This window comes from Delphinapterus leucas, chromosome 10, assembly GCF_059928025.1.
Source record: "Delphinapterus leucas isolate spDelLeu-1000000601 "Yukka" chromosome 10, BTC_Dleu_Yukka2, whole genome shotgun sequence".
NCBI classification, from domain to species: Eukaryota; Metazoa; Chordata; class Mammalia; order Artiodactyla; family Monodontidae; genus Delphinapterus; species Delphinapterus leucas.
This window is the reverse complement of record NC_143138.1, coordinates 16168218-16191333: the sequence shown is the minus strand read 5'-3', so window position 1 is coordinate 16191333 and position 23116 is coordinate 16168218. Positions and strand designations below refer to the sequence as shown.

Below are 23116 nucleotides of genomic sequence, written 5' to 3'. Positions count from 1 at the left end.
CTTCTGGTGTATTAGTACCTGAGTACTTATATTTTGAAATATATATTACATTACCAATGTTTCTGTTTATTTCTCCCTACATTAATTATATTCAGAGCATTGTGTTATTTGTAATAACGTGTATGGGTAAGTTATGTTATTCATGAATTTTACTAAAGGGTACTTTGCTAAACATTTGTTATACAAAAGGATCACTGGGTCTGATAAGGTTCAGAAACACTGCCGTAGGCCTATAGGAGAAGAAAAGACTCCTCAGATTCTAGATCTTTTACCCTCCTCTCCACCCCCACTAGGACTAGAGATAAGGCCCCCTCCTCTAACACAGGTACACCTTCTTCCCAGGACCCAGGGTCTCAACTCCATCTGTGTTCTCCTCTAACACAGAGTTCTAAGGCTCTAAAAGATGCCCAAAGTTATTTAGCCAGTGGGACAATGAGGGGATAAGAAACATATATACTCAAGGTACCATGTGCCCAGGATTTGCTCAATGGAATATCCATCAGTTTTATTTTCGTGTTTCTTTAAAAATTATCATTTTTAAATGTAAATGATCAATGACACCAAAACCTTTGTTATTTATTAAAGGAGTAAAAACATCAAAAGAACAAATTAATCAATATTTCAACTGCAGATGACAAAAAAATTATTTAAAAAGTTGACCCAAAATATTTTCTCATTTAAAGCAAAACAAGTCTTTCCCTTCAGTAACTATCATAAGCTACTGACAGGCATTTAAGGAAAGCATCAAGTTAAACGTTTTAGTTTTGCCATAAACTTGCTTATCTGATCCCTCTTAGAAAAGAAATTTATGAGCTAGAAAGCACATCACTGGCTGGCACAAAGGATGAGCTGTTGATTTCTAAAACATATTGGTTGTAAAAGAGAGCCTTGACATACACCTTAATTTGTATTTTTTCCCAAAATAATTTGTATCATGTGATTCTGTCATTTCTTTCTTAATGCATCTACATTCCCTCCCTCCCTCCCTCTCTGCCTCTGTCTCCCACACACACACTCTCTCCTTCTCCCTCTCTCCCTCTCTCTCTCCCCCTCTCTCCCTCTCTTTCTCCCTCTCCTTCTCTCTCTCTCCCTCTCCTTCTCCCTCTCTCTCCCTCTCCTTCTCTCTCTCTCTCTCTCTCTCTCCCTCTCCCTCTCCTTCTCTCTCTGTCTCTCTCTCTCTCTCCCCACCCCCTCCTTCTCTCACACACACACTCTGTCTCTCTCACTCACTCACCACAAGAAGAAAAACACCAAAGAATGGGCCATTACAACATAAATAAATCTGGGCAGTTTGTAACAGTGGTTCAGCAGAGTATCTCTGCAAGGACACAAAAAGACACTTGCAGAATGTTCAGATTGTTCACAATCTAGGATGAGGCTTGGATACTCCTAACTTTCCTCTAATGATATCCAATGGCGCCAACCTACAGAAACCCTACAGCAAGTTTTATAGGACTCTTCCCTTTGGTTAGCTTTTCACTGCTTACATTGAATTCTCCACTTTTTTTTTTTCCAAGTTAAATGTAAAACACTAACTTTCTATCTGAGTGAAAAAAAGCATTGTTCTCAGCTGAAACAAACTTTTTAGAATTATATAAAATACTGTTTTCTAGTAGTTAATTATAGAATGAACTTAAGTCTCAACCTTTCTTCCAATTAGTTAAGACCTTCTGTGATAATTTTAAACTCTGCTTTTGCTTTCTGTCTAAATTCTTGTAAAATTTCTAGTTTCTAAATCAGGTTTATAATCATTGTTATCACAAAATGGAGTATCAGAAACAATGAGATATATACTTTCCTCATAGATCCCATTTCAAATATGGTCACTGCAGATCTTAAGAGTGGAAAATATGTGAAAATCCCAATTATCCTTTTTTGTTATTATTATTTGTGTATGTAACATCTAAGCCATGAGCTTCTCCAGTGTATTTTGTTATTGTTATTATCAATACTTCATTAGAGACAGCTCAGGGTAACCAAAAAGAAGAAAAGTTCTCAAATGTCAACTGTGTTGTTTCTTAAACATTCTGAATAAAGTAAACAGGAGAAAGAAGGGCCATTGGTTCACAAATATGTTGAGAATCTCATCCAATACTCTAGTCCTGATAAATGAAGAAGGTAAATAAAATACATATCTTGCCTCAAAGACTACAACCTGTAGCAGAGGCATCAAGTTAAGACCCAGTGAGCATTCTCCCTTTCTTCAGTACTGACAGAACCCCAATTCTGTTGGGAACAACAACATGACTAGTCTAAAACAAATGAAAATAAACCACATTTCCTAGCCTCCCTTACAAATAGAGGTAGTCATGTAATATGGCTCCAGCCAATGAGATGCAAACACAGGGCTCTGTGTGGGACTTCCAATGAAGTGCCTTTAAAGGAGGAACCAACTCAGCTGGCACTGTCCCTTTTGGTAGTTCCTCCTTTTTGTAAAGTACATATGATGGCTGAAGAGTAGCAGCCATTTTATATCATAATGGAAAGATCAATAAAACTTTAGAGACTTTGCCCTCACATCCTTGAGTTGGTAAACCAAAGCCAGCAACTTCGTAACTATGGACTTTGCACTATATAAAGAAAAATAAACCCCCTATCTTATTTAAGCTTCTCCTTTTAGGGTCCTCTATGACATTGGGTTGAACTTAATTTCTAAGTAATGCAATCTAATAGGAAAGAGATACAGAAGAAGTTCTGTGAAAAGCTACAGAGGAAGACACTTGTTCTGACAGAGGCAGGGAGTGGAGGGGGGGGTGAGGAGAAAAAACATACAGAGAAAGCAAACACATGAGTTGGTTCATTCATTTGTTCAACTATTATTGGCAACCACTGTGTTAGGTGCTGGGATACAGATAAAAGACATAGTGGCTGTCCCTAAGGAACTCTGAAATGGGTTGCAGACAGATGAAGATATGATTAAAATACAGGGTTATTTATAGGGGCAGCCACACACAGCTGTGCCGGATTGTGTCTACAAGAACTGACATCTTTTCCTAATCCCACAAAGGTAACATCCACTCATCAAAGCCTGTACCCAAAGGTGCCTCAAGGACTGCCCTCAGCCCCTGAGCTATAAAAACAGTAATAGAGGTAAACATAAGGTACTTTGAGTAGAATCTGCACCCACACATAAGACTATTAACTAAAGGCAGAGTTGTTACCTGAGGATTTTATCCTTCCCTGCCACCCCTTATCCAATTTTTGATGATCATAGACAACCATTCCTTAATGCAGTCTAAAATCAACGTAACTATTTTAATATGGCCCAGAGGACACCTAAACCTAATTGTAACCATAAATAAGGAACAGAAATAGTTAACATTTAATATTTTAATATTGTGTGCTATGGGTTTAAAGGTCATCAGTTAATAAACAACACTACTGAGTGACCAAAAATTAAGAAAGATTATGTGTTTCACACTTAGAGCATACAAGAAGGGGAGTAAAAAAATACGTTTCTTTTTTTCTCTGCTGTTGTATTAAAACACACACCAAGAATAAGTAGAATGTCTTTCAAACCAAAACAATAGGAAATCACTCCTGGCTGAAAGCACAGGCTTAGATCATGTTGATTTCTTCTTTAATCCTGCTGAAGCAAGTTTCTGCATGCTTTCTGGGGCCTCCACCTACAGAGCTGTTAGGACAACAGCCAACACATATATTTAATTACGTAAGTATTCAATGCTATCAGCCAGCTGTTGCCAGTACATAATACTCTGACCTCTTTCACTTACTCTCTTGCTTAAAATGCCAAAAACAAAGCAACTGTTGATGTAACAGTAATCATGAAATATGCAAAATACTGTTCTCCAAAAAGATTTCTGATAGCTATGAAACTCAGTTTTGCATTTTATAATGATTTATTACATCTAAACTGCTTTTTCTGTTCCTGATTTGCAAATTAAGTAACTTATCTTACAACTGTAAATTTAACTATTCCTTCATTTTTTTAAAGTCAACCAGGAATTCAATCCTAAAATATACTTTCTCCTTTACTCCCCATCAAATTTCTCACTGAGATTTATCATGTAATAATCTCCCTGCACTCCCATTCATCTCCATGTTTTCCATGGATAGGAGACAAACAACTAAAGTCTGTAGCAGGAAATGTGTCAAAATCTGCTCTGAATTATGTAACTCTCACCCCTCACTTTAGGAATCAACAGAGAACTCTTCATTTATGTTTCCAGAAAGCATGTTCCTCTAATACCATCATTAACCCCAGACTAGCTGACAGAGAAAAAACAATACAAAGTCCTAGCATCAACAGAAAGTAGACTAAACAGACCCATGACTTAAGACTTGAATAATATGAATTCACATATGGTAGACAGTAAGAAGACCTAACACATAAACAGCAACTTATCCAGAGAAATTTGGTCTTCATCAAATCAGCTTTCAATTCAATGCAAAACTCAGTGCCAAATATTTACCAGGCACTGTACCAGAGACCAAGGATCCCTCAGTAAACAAGTGAGACAACATCACTGTCTGCATAGATCTTACTCTTCCACTCTTCTCTCAAAGATCCTATATCAAATCAACCTCTCCAAAACATCTACTTCTTACCCCACAACAGCCATGTTGATTTCTTTCTCCCACTTTGGTGTTTTTTAATGTTTTTTGCTCATTCATTGAAACTGGACAATCTGATACTCAAATGTAAGACAAGTGTTGTGAAATTAATATAGTTATATAATTAATAATATACTTAACACAAAATAATACATTAGCAATGACTTGCTGATGCCCTGACAGCAGAATGATGCCAAGCACTCTTCCCAAAAAAGGAAGAATCAATCAATTTAAAACCTAAGTGTACAAACACATGTTGAGTACAAACTGTGTGTCCAAAACAAGGTCTAACACTACCTGGTTTTTATCTACACCTTTGTTGCCCTTTGACTCAAGATGAAATGCTTCAGTTAATCCAATGGCCAAGGTCCTGAAGCAGAGCCAGTCCACTTAGTTTGGCAAGAAGAACAGGGTCCTGCCCCTCGCAGCTGAGCTTCTGCCAAGACCAAGCAATACTCCAAGAAGGGAGAACAGTTCTCACTCCTTTTACTACTTTACTCTGGAAAGAAACTGTGGGCCAATAGTGGCAAGCACAAGTTTCTTATCTCATTTAGGACAAGAAGGGGCAGGTTTCTTCCTAGTTTATAAGCAAAACAAAAAAAGCAAAACAGCACGATTTCTTAAAAAGAGAGCCCTTTAGTACAATCTTTGCAAATTAGAATGTTCTTTCCCCTTTTTGCAAATATACAGCCTGTCTCTACAAGGGATTCACAGGTGCCTTGGGAGTCTCTTCTCAGAACAGCTGACAAGCAAGTCTTACTCCATGAATGGTATCTGTTTCCCAAGAAAAGGAAAATCATTACATGGTAGAGTCAGAGGGTCAAAGACTTCATAAAAAAGGATTTTCCTGAAGTCAATAACCTGACCTCAAGACCACAATCTAGGAGAGAGCCAAATATGTAAACAAATAATAAAATGTAATGTGCAACAATAGATGTTTGTACGGGATAAAGAAGTAGCACAGAACAGAGGGTGATTAACTCTGGGGACCCTGGAGGTAAAGGGTGGGAGCTAGAAGGGAGATAACCTTGCACACAGCATTACCTTTGATATGAGTGCCACAAGATGACTAGGTTGCCAAGTAGAATTACATGGGGTGCATGAGTGTGGGGGGGGCACGCGTGAGCATGTACATGCACACGTGCATGCCTTTGGGGGAAAGGGAGAGCATGTTCCAAGGAATAGGAAAAACATATGCAAACACATTATATATGTCGGGAAAATCATACAATTTAGGCAAGAAGTAAAATTCTATGGAGGAGTGGCGAGAAAAGAGGCCATAGAGGTAGGCAAGGAACAGATTATTTTAAAAGACCTTTTTACACTAGGAAATTATATCTTTATCATGTAGCTGAGAAGGAACCATTACAGGGTGGGAAGGAGAGGAACGCATGAACTAGAACAGAAAAGGAGCTGAGAACAAGCTTAACTTCTACTGTAATATAAGAGCAAGAGACATTGAGGACCATAACTAAGGCATTAGCAATAGGGATGGAGAGAAAGGATTAAATTCAAAAGATATGTGTCTAGTTCGTGGCAATCTGATGAAACATGAGAACACAGTGGTTCACTGCAAGTTCCAAGAAGCAACAAAACACTAACACTGGGCAAAAGTAATGAGAAGGAAGGAATCAAAGGGAGGAAGGAAAAGATATTTTAGAAGTAGAATCAGTTCTGAAGGATGGAAAATAGGGGAGGGAAAGAGGGAGTCAAAGAAAACTCCCAGACTATCTGATAGGTGACCTTGTAACCAAACAAGACAGGCAATACGAACAGGAACATTAGCTGGGGAAAAGGTGAGGTAGATAATGAAGAGGCTCTGGCACGATGATTTAAAGTGTCAACTTTAAGGGGCATCTAAATGGAAAAGTCCAGAAAGCAGCTGGACATACAATGGACATACAAGTTTGGTTCTTGGAAGGAGAGACCAGGGTCAGAAACAGAAATTTGGGAGTAATCAACACACAGATAGTATCTAAATAGTGGAAGTAGATGAGAAATGGTAGGAGGAAACGTAAGCTCATGTTAAAAATAGCACTGCTTGGAGAAAAACAATAGCCTTAGACTAAACTTAACTGACAATACATACTAAGTCAAACAGTACAATATTTTGAACTAACTTTCCATATAGAGGGAAACCTTTAAGGTGGGAAAGGATAGCTGGAACCATGAGACTGTGACTGGTAAAAGCAAACAATGAATGACGCTTGAAACAATAACATAAAAGTGCTACTGAACTAAAGCCATTTCATACTAGAAAAGCCAAAATTAAAATATCTAAGTTTTAAGAAAAAATCCACAATCTACAACATTAAAAAATCAGTTTAACAAAAGAACTTGCGTTACCTAACCTGTTTCTTGAAAAAGGCCACACTAAAACCTAGTATTCTTTTTTATCTCCCAATGCCAATTTTTTTAATTAAAAAAATAAAGATAACCTGATTACTAACAAATCTAGTTAAAAACAGAACGAGTCGAGTTTTTTTCTTTTTTTAAACTGTATAATTACTAACTGAAAAGGAAAGCACTTCTCTGTTCGTAGTAAGTCAGCTTTTTTGAAGGCAATTTATTTTACAAATTCAAGTTGAAATAATATTCTGATGCCTCCCCCAACTTCAGTTTACAATGAAGAACTCAAAGTCAAATCCACATAAAGCAAAAAATCTTTTCATAATAGGAGTGAACATCCAATAATTTACTTGATCAACAGAACGCTATTTCTAAAAAGAGCTCTCCTTTAAACAGAGATATAATACAAAGCAGGTTATCCTGTCTCAACATACACTTTTCTTCTTTGTCCATTTCTCCTTATATTTCCATTGTTCTTTCAAGTAATTTCACTGAGATATCTAAACCATCCCTTCAACATTACCATTTATTTCTACAGGCAAAGGTGGTTCAAAGAACTAGTGACTCATCTATCTACTATCAGTGTGGCTAAACCACAGTGCCCATTTGGGTTAATAACGCACAAGGTCAAACAGAGGTTGACAGTCCATGATCAAAGCAAGCTGGCTATTCTTTCTGTCATTTATACAGAACACACAAGACGTGTTTATCTTCACCAGCCTCTGAATGACCTCCTTTAGGTGGCATGGAAAAGATCCCACATTTCTATAAAGCATTAACCAAAGGAGTTTTCTTATTTGATACTCTCATTAAGAGCAAATTTTATTTTTTTGAAACTTTTGATCTTTTTCGTTTACTCAAGAACCCCTCAAGTTTAAGGCCATATTGTCTAAATCAAATTGGTTTAATGCATAAAACAAGGACAGGGCAACTGGCAAATGCTCAAGAGGAAAGAGTATGCATACAACAGGCTGCCATCACAAAACATGGGCCTCATTAGAGATTTTTTCAAAATTAGTAAAGGCAATAGCATTTAACATTTCAAAGTTCAAAAGGCAGCCAGAAAAGTCATTCTTAACTCCTTTTTTACTACTTAAAACTCCTACTGTTTTATCAATCTGAACATCAATAATACAAACGCTGTAAAGTCTTAGTAATTAGATCAACTAGTAGAAAGTACTGAGCAGTACAGCCTACGGATTAACACGTATGCATTTTCATGCCGGGTATGTAACTTGGACTAGATTAAGGAATTATTTAAAAGTAGAATGATTTACTGTCAGCATTACTGTATAAAATGAAAATTTCCAAATAATTTTAAGCCGATATTCTCCGTGACCAAGGTTAAATAATACTCCCAATATTTTTTATACTGTGAAGTTGCAAAACTAATACTTTTGACCACCACCACCAGGAAAAAAAAAAAGGCCCTGGCTGTCTTGTCACAAATTCACAATTCTGGGATCTTATGCACTGATTACATGAAAGATAGTAAATCTCTCAGTTTTCTTTCTTTTCTCCTGTTAAAACAAGAGGGTCCTACTGCCTGGTAGCTCAAGAGAAATAAAATGAGTTGATAATAGACAAACGACTATTAAATACCGAAAATACATATGGCACAGAGAACTACGTTCAATATCCTATGATAAACCATAATGGAAATTATATAAAGAATGTATATATATGTATAACTGAATCACTTTGCTGTACAGCATTAATTAACACAACATTGTAAATCAACTATACTTCAATAAAAAAAAATTTCTACAGTCGAAAAAAAAGAATACATTGGGAGAGACACAAAAGCAGATGATCAGAAATTATGGCGAACGCTCAGGAGTAAGTGGCAAAGTGAAGCAATCATTATTTGTAGGGGGTTCAGGTTAGAAAAAAAGAGCCCCCAGCCCATCCTGAAAATGGGTGAATATGAGCATAATGCATTAGGTGCAGCTGAACAAGGAGAGATGAAACACCCTATCAGGGTCTCCTTGAATTTAAATGTTGCCTCACTGTCATGGGGGAAAAAAATGCATGCTCATGAGGAGGCTGAAGGGAAAGGATGGAGCTGGAGGTTGAGAGAAGACAAATGTGTCGCATGACTGAAGGTGTAATAAAGTTTATGAACTATTTTTCTTTGTTTTGCTTTGTTAGGAGACAGTGGTGAAAGGGGGGGAACATTTAAATTAGCAAAATGCTTGACAAGAGTAGGTAATCTTTCACTGAAAGTCTTTAAATGTATAAATGTCACTTGAATTTGACATTTTCTCAATGTTAATTGTTACTGTGCCTTCTACAGGATTATATTTATTCTGGAAGCAAATCCAACGTTAGCTTAGGTGGTATGTTAACAAGAACTAGTTGTGATTAGCAAAAGCTTTCAAAGCCATTTAAAAAAATACTTAATCACCTATAATACTGTTTTTAAATTTTCTTTCAAGCAAGCAGAATAGTGCATTAAAGGAACCTGTGCTCTCTACCACTAGCGTTGTAGTGTTAAAATGACAAACATCTTAAGTGATTACCTCACTTAATCTTTCAAACACCGTATCATTACCTTGAACTGCATTCACAAGAGTTTATATAAGAAAACCCATTGACACAAGTTATATTTGAGTTTTAAAATAAACTTTTAGAAACAGTCTAGAAGTGTATCGGTTAATCACATTTTAAAATTGATAATCACACAAACTGAATTCTCTGGGGTTTGTACTTAGAGGCTATCAGTAGCACTAAAGTATCTTTGTATCTTATGCCTCTCCTATAGGAGAAAAAGTAGATAATCAGGGAACATGATAGACTTCCCATAAAAGGCATTCTTTGAAAATAAGCAGCACCTGGTAAACATCCTGCTCCGCTCTTGGTTTAATTCTCCCTTCTTCTGGTCCTAACCATGACCCTAACTCCCCTGTTCCATCTCACATCACTACCACCCTCCTAAGCCTCCCACCATCGTTCAGGTAACAACTCTTCTCTGCTCCTTCCATGATTTCTAAGTTGAGGAAACCATCATATTCAACTATCGCTTCTATGGAAACAATGCAAAATCTGTACCTCTAGTGGTGCCTCTTTGATATCTGCCTCAATTCTGTAACTGCTTATCTGACTTCTTTACCTGGTATTAAATTTAACATCGCACAGGCTCTAGTGAGACTACCTAGGTTAACATCCCACCTCCACCACTTATGAACTCAACAGCTTTAGAGAACTTCATCTGCAAAACAGATGCTTCTTCACCTGTAAAACAGAAATAAAATTGGAACCTACAACTCACTGGCAGACTGCAAGAATTAAACTAGATAATATCTAATTGATGTAAAGCACTTTGAACAGTGCCTGCCACATAGAAGACACTTGATAAAAATCAAATATTATCCATTACTTTATTATAACATTTAGCTGTAACTTTAAATACAGCACGTTCAAAAACAAAAACATGTCTTCCTTCAAACTGGAGAACAAAAAGGCACTGGCGCTATCAAACATCTAGACTTATTATAAATCTATACTAATTATGACTATGTCAGGTAAGCAGTAGTAGAATAAGCACCAAAATAAAGAAACAGATCAGTGGAACCAAATAGAGAGCCCACAGACAGACCCAACCATCTATGGACACTCAGCCTATGACAGAGTGGATAATATATAGATAAAAGGAGAAAGGACAGGTTTTCAAAAAATAAATGATACTGGAAAAAGTCGGAGTCTACACAGAAAATAAATAAATAAAATGGGATCCTCTTCCTGGTATCATACCAAAAAAAAATCAACTCCAGATGAATTATAAACCTGAATGTAAGAAGTAAAAACCATGGAATTTTTAGAAGAAAATACATAGAATATCTTAACTTCAGCGTAAGGAAAGACTTCTTAAACAGTAAGAGCGCGGCCCCAAAGGCAAAGGTTGATAAATTTTAAGCCAGAATTTCTCTTCATCCTAAGATACCATAAAAGAAAGTGAAATATAAGCCACAATTGATACAACATATGTAATATGTAAGGATTAGTATATAGAATACATTTAATGTATTCCCACAAACAAATAATAAAAAAATAACAGGGAAATATATTTAAAGAGCCACTTCACAGAAAAGGAAAATCTAAATGGCAAATAAACATATAAAAAGATGCTCAACATCACTAGTAATCACAGAAACACAAATTAAGACCACATTGAGATACCATCTCCATCACCAGATTGGCAAAAATTTACAACCCTGACCATATCAAGTACTGGCAAAGAGTGGAGAACAGCCACACCCATCCATGACTGGTGGGAGTGAGCGCCAGTACATCCATTGGGGGAAAAGTTCATCATTACCTAAAACTTTGAATATGCACACACCTGTGACCCAATAATTCCTAGGTACATATCCTAAAATAACTCTTGCACATCCGCACCAGAAAACATGTTCAAAATATTCAGAGCAGCAGTGCTCATGAAAGCAAAACACAGGGAAAACTCAAAACTCTTTCAATAATAAAATGGATAAATTGTGACAAATTCATTCAGTAGAATACTATGAATGGCCAGTTATTTTACATCCATCAACATGGATAAATCTAAAAGCAAAATGTTAAGGAAAAGAAGCAAATCTCAGAACACAAACAGTATAAGTCCAATAAATATAAAAGAGGGCAAAACTAAACAACACATTGTTTAGAGATATATTTAACAGATGATAAATTTACTAATAAAAGGAAGGGAATGACCCACAAAAGTCAGGATAAAAGTTACATCTCAGGGATATGACTGAAAGAGGGACAACGGGGCAGTTTCTAAGGTCTCAGCAATGCTTTATTTCTTATGCTGGGTGGTAGATATTAGGTGTTAAGTTTGTTAACCTTATTTAAACTGTACATGTTTCATAAACTCATTTATGTATGATATATTTCACAATAAAACCAATGTGGTGGGGGTTGAGTTTCACAGTGAAGTCAGGAAATGAAAAATCTTAACAAGTCTCTCGGGGGACTTCCCTGGCGGTCCCACGGTTAAGATTCCGCGCTTCCACTGCAGGGGGTTTGATCCCTGGTCCAGGAACTAAGATCTCACATGCTGCGCAGCACAGCCAAAAATTTTAAGTCTCTCGGGGAAGGCAAGAAGAAAAATAGGACCGGAGCTAAAAGGGGTGTATGGGGCTGAGTAGGTCTGAGCTTGTTTAAATACTAATGAAAAGGCACCAGTGAAAATAGAGGTGAATGAGGAAATAATGTATAGAATGAAGGTTGTAAGAAGTGGGTGGAGTATGATTCAGAGATGTGAAAAAAAGATACTTCTTTCACTGTAACTTGAGGAACAATTCAAGAACCACGGATTACATGCCCGCTCCCCCAATAAACTGTACTTCTCTTGATGGCCAGGCATTATTAGAACAGTGCTAATGGACAGGGAAGAGAAAGGAGGTAAGGACTGCTTTGGATAGTTTCAAAATGTAGAGACTGGATTCCCTGAGAAAAGTATATTGTTAATACTTGACAGATATTCAAATCACCTATTAGCTAACTTCACAAATACTCAAATACCTATTAGAAAAGTCTACCTTAAAGTTTCATTCCTTACCAGATAAATTCAAAACAGTATAATGCCCAAAGTCCAACTCATACTTTTGTTGATAACATACTGAGTATTTGTAATGTTAGGAATCTTTTAAAAGCTAACTTCCTGAAAATTAATTCTTACATCACTTATAAAAAGATAAGAAAAAAAAATCAACGTCTACTTACTTAATTGAGTTTCTAAAGTGGTCTTCAGCCGGATTTTTTACAGTACAACTATTCAGGAGCCATAAGTCTGCTTCTGATGCATTTTCTATTAAAAAGATAAATATGAAAAAGAAAAGTAAGTATCACATTTAATCAGCCAAAAGTATCCAAGTGCTTACTCAGATGGCACTGGGACCACAGGGGGAGAGGAGAGAGAGCTAGTGGGTAGAGTCAAGTAAACAGGCAATTACAACATAGTAGATAACTGCTTCAATATGGAAACATTGGTGAGAAATAAATATTAAAATATATAACCTGTGCTATTATCTTCTCATTTAAAATATAAAGAAGATAAGCATTTTCTTCAAACATTTTGAATACTTGCGAGTATTTAATACTAACAAAAACTAAAGTGAAACTGGCCTAATCTTACCTCTGAATATGAAATTAATTGCCCCTTTTTAGGCTGTGTGTTAATATTTTTCAAGCACATGTATTATACACTGAATATTCTTCAGCTTGAGATGTTACTAAAAATATTGTTTGTCTTCTTTGAAAAAGTTAATGATTTACATCAAAGTGAGTCTTTTATTCCTCACTAATTTGATTAGATACTGTTATACACTATAACAAACTCACTAGCAACACAACAAATTACCCAAACCAAACCCGTCACGTTTATTGAAATGAATATGTATGTATGTATGTATGTATGTATGGCTGCACTGGGTCTTCATTGCTATGTGCAGGCTTTCTCCAGTTGGGGTGAGCGGGGGCTACTCTTCGTTGCAGTGTGTGGGCTTCTCATTGCGGTGGCTTCTCTTGTTGCAGAGCACAGGTTCTAGGCGCGAAGGCTTCAGTAGTTGTGGTATGCAGGCTGCGGTAGTTGTGGCTCGTGGGCTGTAGAGCGCAGGTTCGGTAGTTGTGGTGCATGGGCTTAGGTGCTCCGCGGCATGTGGGATCTTCCCAGGCCAGGGCTCGAACCCATGTCCCCTTCATTAGTAGGCGGATTCTTAACCACTGCACCACCAGGGAAGTCCCTCGAAATGAATTTATAAATGCCTGAAGTGCTTGATGCTATTCCAACAGCCTTGCTGCCTAAAAGGACTTATACATTAAAATAGGATTACCACAATGAAAGGAAAACCAAAGTTGAAAACTGCAGCACCTTCAATGTTATTTCAACAAGAACAGAAGCAGAGGTCAAAAGACATGAAGAACTAAGGACATATGGATGTCTGTGTGTACATTCTCTACCTGGGAATGGAGCTTCCAGCGAGAGCATTACATGAGAGGGATGGTGAGCACATCCAAGCTTCTGGTAACTTGGCAAAACTTTTTCCCCAAACATTTTGTTATAAAAATGGTAAATTTTTTACAAAGAGATAAGATCCACAAATTCTTGAAAAGGAAAGCTCCTCATTACTACACATCAGCTGAATACTAGGATCCCTCCTAACTTGTCTCCCTCCTTCCATTCACACTCCCCATCCCCACCCAGTCGTCTATTTTCCCACCCAGCAGCCAGAGTGGCCTTTCGTAAGACAGCAATCTGATTACGCCACTTGCCTGCTCAAACTTGGTAATGACGAGTATTCACCGACCTCTTCTAGTTCCCTCCAAGTTAGTCCCCACAATGCCACCGAAAAGATAATCCTCTAGTAGCAATCTGACCATAGTACCTTTTCAACCTTACAGTGATTTACAATTGGTATTCAAGACCTATCCAGATCTCCACCTCCTCAACTGCAATATTCATTTCTCCCTATATTCATCTATCCTTCCAGGCACACCAAACCAAATTCCTCAAGCTTGCACTATTCCATCTGCCTAGAATACCTTTATTTTCTTCAAAGAATGACAGCTCATACCCCTTTCACCTGCCTATCCACCTGGCTAACTCCTTTTCATCCTTCAGTTTCAGCTCGATGTTTGTGAGATGCCCCCTCTCTGCACTCCCACGGTAGACTGTGTCTAGACTACTCTTGCACTTTACAATTCTGTGTTAAAATAATTCATTTTTCCAGCCTGTCTTTATTACTATTTAAGAGATATTGAAGACATTTTTTTCTGCCGCTCTCTGAATGTCCAGGACCTAACACAGATTGTTCTACTTACGAGCATAAATCAGTCAACTATCAAAACACAAGGAGGATTTACTACGTGTCAGGCTCTGTTCTAAGTACTAGGGATATAAGAGTGAAACCAGTTTCCACCCTCAAGGAGTTTACAGCCTTAAAGAGGAAGCCTGACCAAAACAAAAGACAGAAGTACGCAAGATAATTTCAGGTACCAGTCAATGATATTAAGATGATTAAAGAGAGTACTGAACAGAGAATAATTGTGGGGTTGTTGGTCAAAATAAGTCTCCCTTGGGGGCTTCCCTGGTGGCGCGGTAGTTGAGAATCTGCCTGCTAATGCAGGGGACACGGGTTTGAGCCCTGGTCTGGGAAGATCCCACATGCCGCGGAGCAACTAGGCCCGTGAGCCACAACTACTGAGCCTGCACGTCTGGAGCCTGTGCTCCGCAACAAGAGAGGCCACGATAGTGAGAGGCCCCTGCTTGCCACAACTAGAGAAAGCCCTCGCACAGAAAAGAAGACCCAACACAGCCAAAAATTAATTAATTTTTTTTTTTTTTTTAAAGTAACATGTTCAAGTACAATTGGTGTCAAAAAAAAAGAAAGTCTCCCTTGGAAGCTTAAATCTGAGTTGAGACTTAAACAATCGGAAGGAATCTGCCACGCAAAGATCAGAAGAAAGAGCATTCCAATGAGAAAATAGCACAAGTGCAGAGGCCATGAAACAGGCCCAAGTTTGCCATGTTCCAGTAACAGAGAGAAGACCAGTGTGATTGGACCCAGGGAGAGAAAGGTCTGAGAGGTGGGCAGGAACCAGATAATATTGGCAAGTTAAGAAAATTACATTTATTCTAAGAGTAATGAGAAGTCACCACTGGGTTTCAAACATGAACTAATTCCTACCTCAGAAATCCCATTATGGAAACACTGTGAATAAAAGTCTGTAGATGGGGTAAAAGCAAAAGAAGTGGGGAAAAAAGTAAAGGCAAGAAAATCAGCTGGAAGCTGAGACACTGGTCTAAGGGTAAGAGAAAGACCCGGAAACCTGGACTGGGATTATAGCAATGGCAAGAATGAGAAGTGAATGGAGGCGTGTTTTGGAGGTAGAATTAAAAGAATTCACTGTTAGATCAGGTATAAGTCGTGCAAGAAGGCATCATGTAGGATCACTAAACACGTGGAAAAGATTCTGGCCTGAGCACCAGTTACTGAGGTGCCATTTATTGAGATGAGGGAGGTTTGGAAAGGCACGGATTTGGGGAACAGAGAATCAATAGTTCTGTTGTGGCCATGTTTTGTTTGAAATCCCTATTAAATGTCCAACTAGAAATACTGATCAGCCATTTGTATATATGAAACCAAAGCTCACAGGAGTCCTCCAGGCTGGAGACACAAATGGGAGAATCTAAACCCTAAAAAGATACCTGAATTTAGAGGAATGGATGTGCTCACCTAAGGAGAGAATGTAGGGTGGGGGTAAAAAGGAGAGAGAAAAAGCAGAAGACAGAACATCGGGTTGTTTAAAGGTCTGATGGAGTTGAGATGAGAAAAGGACATGGAAAAGGAACAGCCAATAAGATAAGGGGATAAAAACTAGGGAGCATGGTGTCACAGAAATCCAGAGAAGAAAGTACTTTAAAAAGAAATAATCAATTGTGTTAAATGCTAAGAGTTCAAGAAAGATATCTGTATAAATACTAGTATTGTTACCAAAATAAATAAGATGGTCCTCCACCCTTTTTCATTTTCCTTTCTCAATTTTGAGTATTTGCTTGCTCTGTGCCAACTTACAATCACCCAGCAAAGGCCCTTTTTTAAGGTTTTTAAATAACCCAGAAAACAAACTCACTACCAAAGGGGAGTGAAGAGGAAAATCGTATATGGCTATTTGCCAGTAAGTAATGTGATCCCACATGTTCTGCCCCCTATGAACACATTTTCTGGGTTTTAAGATGCCATCAACTATAAGAAACACAACCAAATTTGTAGCAGCTCTTCAAGAGAGGTGGAACATTATTCTCTGTTCTTTTAAGTTTTAAGATACATCCCAACTTCAAACATTAATATAGGAGGCAGAGTGGGGGTGAGATGCATCTGAAACAGAAGAAATAAGCTAGTATTTGGCGTGTCTACCTTAGAGCAGCAGCATCTAGAACAATCAGGAAATACCAGAAGATGTGCAGTTTCTAGAACCTCATCACCCCAAATAAAATAACTGTTCAAACATCCTACTGCTGGTAGGTAATTAGGTTACTGGGTTCACTACCTGCTAAGAGAAGGTTAACAGCTTATGTTCTTGCCTTCATCAGAGCATCCATGTCAGGTTCTCCAGTGTCTGGGACAGGGAAACAGAATTAGAGAGGAGAACACAGGGGACAGGACTAGGGAAATGGGCAAGAAAGGACCACGGAAGGGAAAGGCAGTAAGAAGGCACCAAGACTGGAGGCACAGACTTCGAGAAGACCCAGGAAACAATCCTACCCACCGTGAGACCTGTCCTCCAACACTTGTCCTTGTTAACCCGTGACATGCAGCTGAAAATCATCTGTACATAAGCCAAATATTGCCAATGCCAGAGCTGCGATACCAGTACTGGGGTAAAAAGCTACACGCTTGAGGCTAGCCAGATGGAATCTAGACCTCAAGATTTGACTACTTACAGTCCTTCATTATTTCAAATGGCGCTGCAATGAATAGCACTGTACATATATCATTTTGTATTTTTCCCAGATTACCTGTGGAATCAAGTCCAAAAAGTTGTGACTGTTGGGTCAAAGGATAAATTCCCCTCCATAAAGGGTGCATGGCTTCACATTCCCATGAGCAATGCATGAGACTGCCCATCTACCCACAGCATCACCCATGGAGTGTGCTATCAAACCTTTGTACTTCTGGCAATGCGGTGAGAAACAGGAAGCCAGTGGGATTTGAACTGTGCATTTCTCTTATTAAGAATGAGTTGAGCATTTTTTCACATGTTTAAGGGCCTTTGCAGAGTTGGGGGTTTTTTCCCCCCCTGTTTTCCATCTGTTCAGATCTTTAGCCCATTTTTCTATCAGGATAGTCATTTTAATCTCTAGTTTTAATTTACAAATATACACAAATATACACACACACACAAAGAGGATGTTAATCTTTTGTCTATGATAGAAGTTACAATATTTTCTCCCGGCTTGTTATTTTACTTTTTTATAGTTTCTTCATGCTTTTTTATATTCAGGATATCAAATTTGTCAAACTTTTCTCTTTTTTAAATTTTACTGAAGTATAGTTGATTTACAACGTTCTGTTAATTTCCGCTGTATAGCAAAGTGACTCAGTTATATATATATATATATATATATATTCTTTTTCATATTCTTTTCCATTATGGTTTATCACAGGATATTAAATACAATTCCCTGTGCTATACAGTAGGACCCTGTTGTTTATCCATCCTATATATAATAGTTTGTATCTGCTAATCTATCAAACTTTTCTCTTACTGCTTCCAGATTTTCAGTCATAATTAGAAAGTTTCCTCTACTCCCAGATTATTAAGGAATTCACCCATGTTTTATTTTAATACACATAGGGTTTTACATTTAGATGTTTGCTCTATTAGAACTTTACCCCGATGTACATTGATCTCACTGAATTTTTTTAATGCGAAATAAGATCCTTTGTGCTCATACCAAATTGGAAAATATTAGAAAGTATGGTACTACCTAGTGCTAGCAAAGGAATGGGGAAGCTGGCAAGCTCTACTCTGTTGATGAAGTCTATTCTGACAAAACTCTTTGGAATGCAACATGGGAATAGCTGTCAAAAATTTAAATGTGCATGAGAATTTCTCCTACACGTGCTTGTAGGGTACTTGCACCACACACACATATTTATATACAAACACACAGATATACACATACATATATATGTACACACATATAAATTTTAAAATTCACATGGAAGATTACTGACAAGGCAAAAAACTTGGAAAGCCTACATATCCATTACAAGGAGACTGGTTAAATAAATTATGAGACTGCATCTAAAATGCCATTCAGCTGTTAAAAAAGCAAGATAAATCTGTAAGTACTAATTTATAATAATCTTTGTTATATCATCAGATGAAAGCAAGGTGAAGAGTAGGTCTTGAATTTCACTTGTGTTTTAAAATGGAAAAAGAGGAAATCCTGTTCTAAGTAAAAAAACAAAAATTCTCGAAGCATAAATATGAAACTGTTTGAGGTGTTTGCCCTTGGAAATAAGATGAAGGTTCAGCTGGTCTCCAATATTGTCTTAATATGCACTTTTATAGTCTCTTTTTTTTGTTTAAACTTGCATGGATATTACTTTTATAATTTTATAAAGTTTAACCCTGAGAAGGGGCACATTAATATTTAATTTACCTCTGTCTTCATTGTTTGAATTTCTAACAGCATTTAAACTAAACTAAAAAAAACTAATCAAGCCTTTAAAAAAATTTTTTTAATTTCCTTTTTCATAGGGCTCAGAATCAATAGTGTTCTTTCATTTTAAGGTAAGAACATAAACTATTTTCCTGCTGTGATCCATCATGAAAACAGTGACCTGATATACATTTTCTGGGACTTTTCTCCCCACTGCTAAAAGCTTTTGTACTCACTGAACCAAGAAAATGATGGTCATTGACACACCACCCACTTTGAGTGTGAGGATGGAGAAACAAACTATTATTTGTTTTAATCGAAACGCATTTACTTTCCAAACTATTTCTTTATGTATACAAGATAAATTACTTCTAAATCCAAAGTAATAAAAATCTGATTGGCAATAATGACAATAGCTAACATTATTGAGTACATATTATGTACCCAGCAATGAGCCAAGCACCTCATACTCCTTTTTTTTCCCCATTTAATCCTCCCAATTTGAGGTGAGTTTAACTTTTACTCCAGTTTTACAGAGGGGGAATCTAAGGCTTAGAAAGGATAAGTAACTTGCCTAAAATCACACAGTAAGAGAGGGGGCCAGGATTAGAAATCCAGACAAACTGACTTCAGAGACTGTAAATTTAAGGAAATTAGAATGCCTCATTAGGGGCTCTTTGCTTCTTGATCAAAAATAATATAGACAATACCTAAAAACAAAGTAAAAAATGTATTACATGACCTTGAGGTTGCCTCATGATACTACTTCTAATAAGACAAATAACTAGGCTTCAAATGGAGCTGTTTGGCTATTTCCAAAATTTCCAAGATGTTGAACATGTCAGCTCTTGGCCATCCATTATCAGTGGGAAACAGGCAAGTAAAGAAAGAATTAATACTGAGTGCATATAAAATGGATAACTGGGCTTCCCTGGTGGCGCAGTGGTTGGGGGTCCGCCTGCCAATGCAGGGGACGCGGGTTCATGCCCCGGTCCGGGAAGATCCCACATGCCGCGGAGCGGCTGGGCCCGTGAGCCATGGCCGCTGAGCCTGTGTGTCCAGAGCCTGTGCTCCGCGACAGCAGAGGCCACAACAGTGAGAGGCCTGCGTACCTCAAAAAAAAAAAAAAAAAAAAAAAGGATGACTAATAAGAACCTGCTATATAAAAAAATTAATAAAATAAAATTCAAACAAAAAAAAATACTGAGTGCAGGAGCATTACTGCAGAGCACAGGCTGACTTTCAAAGCAACCAATCTTCCCTTCCCCCTGCAGCCTTCTGCATAATGGTGGCATTACAGAAGAGATGGGCATGGTTCATATCAACAGTACCCACAATAAACCATTTACCTTACACAACTGTTCCATCTGAAAGTCAACTAGAGGAGCAGCCTCAAACAGTAAGAGGAGCCTTACAACTACTTAAATCCATAGATTTAAGTAAGGCAGCTAAGCAAGCTGATACAAATAAAAATTCATCAAGAACAAAACGAAGAGGGAGAAAAGTCTTGATTATTTTGCACCCAACAGCATTTGGGGGGAATTTTTTACCACAGAACTCTGGGAGGCAAGGCAAGTCCAAACAGTTTAAATGTCCATTATGTTTAATCACAGCTGGGAGTTTATTTATGTAATACAAATCATTGGATGCCTACTAAAAACTCAGAGAACAGAGCATGCTATAATACAAAAATTTTAAAGCACCTTTAAGGAGCATACTGAAAAAAATCTTAAAACCAATAAAAGGCAAAACAAAAATTCTAGTCAAAAGATTCATATCTTCCTTCCACATTTCATTTATTGTTCTTCATAGGGACTGTGTAAATGCACAGCATGGAGTAACCATGTTTTCAAAATCTATTTTATAAAAGCAAAGCGATCCATGACAAAGAATGCCCCCTTTAACCAGCTAGGCTTGGAGGAGTGGGAGGCTGGGGAGAAGACAGGGAGAAAAAGAAGGTGTAGGAAAGATGAAGAGGAGAAATGAAAGAGAGAGACAGACTGACAGAGTATCTCTAGCTCCCACGCTGAAATACGTATAGCAAGAACGGACCCTCCTCCACTGTGCAGTGTTGGTGACTGTTCGGCATGTTTCTGAGTGAAGTAGAACATGGCAGCTCCTGGGGAAAGCACTTAGGCTTGGAGATGGCACGCATAATGAGTTTGTTCTTTTAAAACAGTCATGCTGAGTGCTTCACAGAAATAAGATGAGGAAACCAAGGGTCAGCTTGAACTCTGTTTACTGTATGAAGGGAAAAGAACATTTTTTTCTCCTAAATGAGAAATAATAGCTGGCAAAACTCTACCAGTAACTACTGAAGATTAATTATATAGCGAAACAGACCTGGTCATAATCAAAATCAGAGCGCTAGACAGACAGACCGTTTACTTACTATGTAGAACAGCACACTGCTAATATTCCCCCATTCTCTTTCCAGATCAAATTGCTCTGCTGATCCCTATACATAATTACTTCAGAAGTAACTGTGTCTAAAGAATCCCTAAAAGGATATCTATTTCTAGGTGTTAAACAGGTTTGTAAACTAAGAAGCAATAAATACACCAAATGGACTTTAGAGGGGACTGCGTGATCTGGTCCCCACCCCTCTATCCAAAGCCCACCTTGTATGCTACTATGTTCCTGCCACACTGAGCCTTTAGGCCCTCAGGTCTAATAAGTAAAATTCAAATGTTGAGATGACCAAAATCTAATTGGAAAAAAGTGGGCAAAGTCTATGAACAGTTTACAAAGGAAGAAACACATATGGCTCTTGAACATACAAAAAGATGTTGAACCCCTTTCTTAATCAATGAAAACTAAAACTGCACCCCCCAAAAAAACTGTACCATTTTTCTTCACTTCCTATATTGTCAAAATCCCAAAAGTTTGATAACACACTGAACTGATGTAACCATGAGGAAACAGGCACTCTCATGCATTGCTGGTGGGAATACAAACTAGGCCACCACCTATGGAGGCAATTTGACATGATCTCCCAAAATGGCAAATGCATATCCTCTGACCAAGCAGTTCCAAGAATTTAGCTACGACAAACGTACTTGCACAGGTGCAAAGTCATTAATTGCAGCTTTATTTCTAACAGCAAAAGGTGACTGACTAAAGACATTTTAGTTTATTCAGAATTGAGACTCCTATGGGGGCAGAGATAAATCAGGAGTTTGGGATTAACATATATACACTACTATATATAAAACAGATAATCAATAAGGACCTACTGTATAGCACAGGGAATTCTACTCAATAATCTGTAATAACCTATATGGGAAAGGAATCTGAAAAAGAATGGATAAATGTATATGTATAACTGAATCACTTTGCCATACACCTGAAACTAGCACAACATTGTAAATCAACTATACTCTAATATAAAATAAAAATTAAAAGAAAAAAGAATTGGGCTTCCCTGGTAGCGCAGTGGTTGAGAGTCTGCCTGCTGATGCAGGGACACAGGTTCTGTGTCCCCTGGCCACGAGCCATGGCCACTGAGCCTGCGCGTCCGGAGCCTGTGCTCCACAACGGGAGAGGCCACGACAGTGAGAGGCCCGCGTACCGCAAAAAAAAAAAGAATTGAGACTCCTATAAGCTACTTACAAAAGAAAAAAAAAAAACAAAATAACCTCGAAGTCCTAATATAAAAAGATCTCCAGGACACATTGTTCAAAGAAAATAATAAGACACTAAAAATATATATACACTATGCTACCACTGGAAACTGAGAATACATATTCACATTTGCTTGTATTCATATTAAAAAAAATTTTGGATGTACATCAGAAACAAATAGCAATGGCTGGGATGGGGAGGAAGGAGTCGAATAGGACTGATGGGAGACAAGAGGAAGATTTTTTTCCTTGTATAACTTATTACTTTTTATTTTTGAACCTATTCAAAAATTAAGCATTTTCAAAGTAAAAAAGCAACTGTAAAAACTGTAGCTTGTCCCTCCTATCTTCCCATTTCTTTACTCCCTTCCATAGTCAAACATCTGGAAAGACGTGT

At 37.7% G+C, this 23116-nt stretch overlaps 1 protein-coding gene across 1 annotated transcript in view; it reads right to left on the bottom strand.

Annotated features, from left to right (window-relative positions):
• The window catches only part of CDKAL1 (CDKAL1 threonylcarbamoyladenosine tRNA methylthiotransferase), a 648803-nt gene that overhangs the window by 535237 nt on the left and 90450 nt on the right, over window positions 1–23116 (bottom strand). Inside the window, exon 5 of the mRNA XM_022586761.2 lies at window positions 12649–12733. Coding sequence (XP_022442469.2) covers window positions 12649–12733 — 85 coding nt within the window. The remainder of the gene's footprint in view (window positions 1–12648; window positions 12734–23116) is intronic.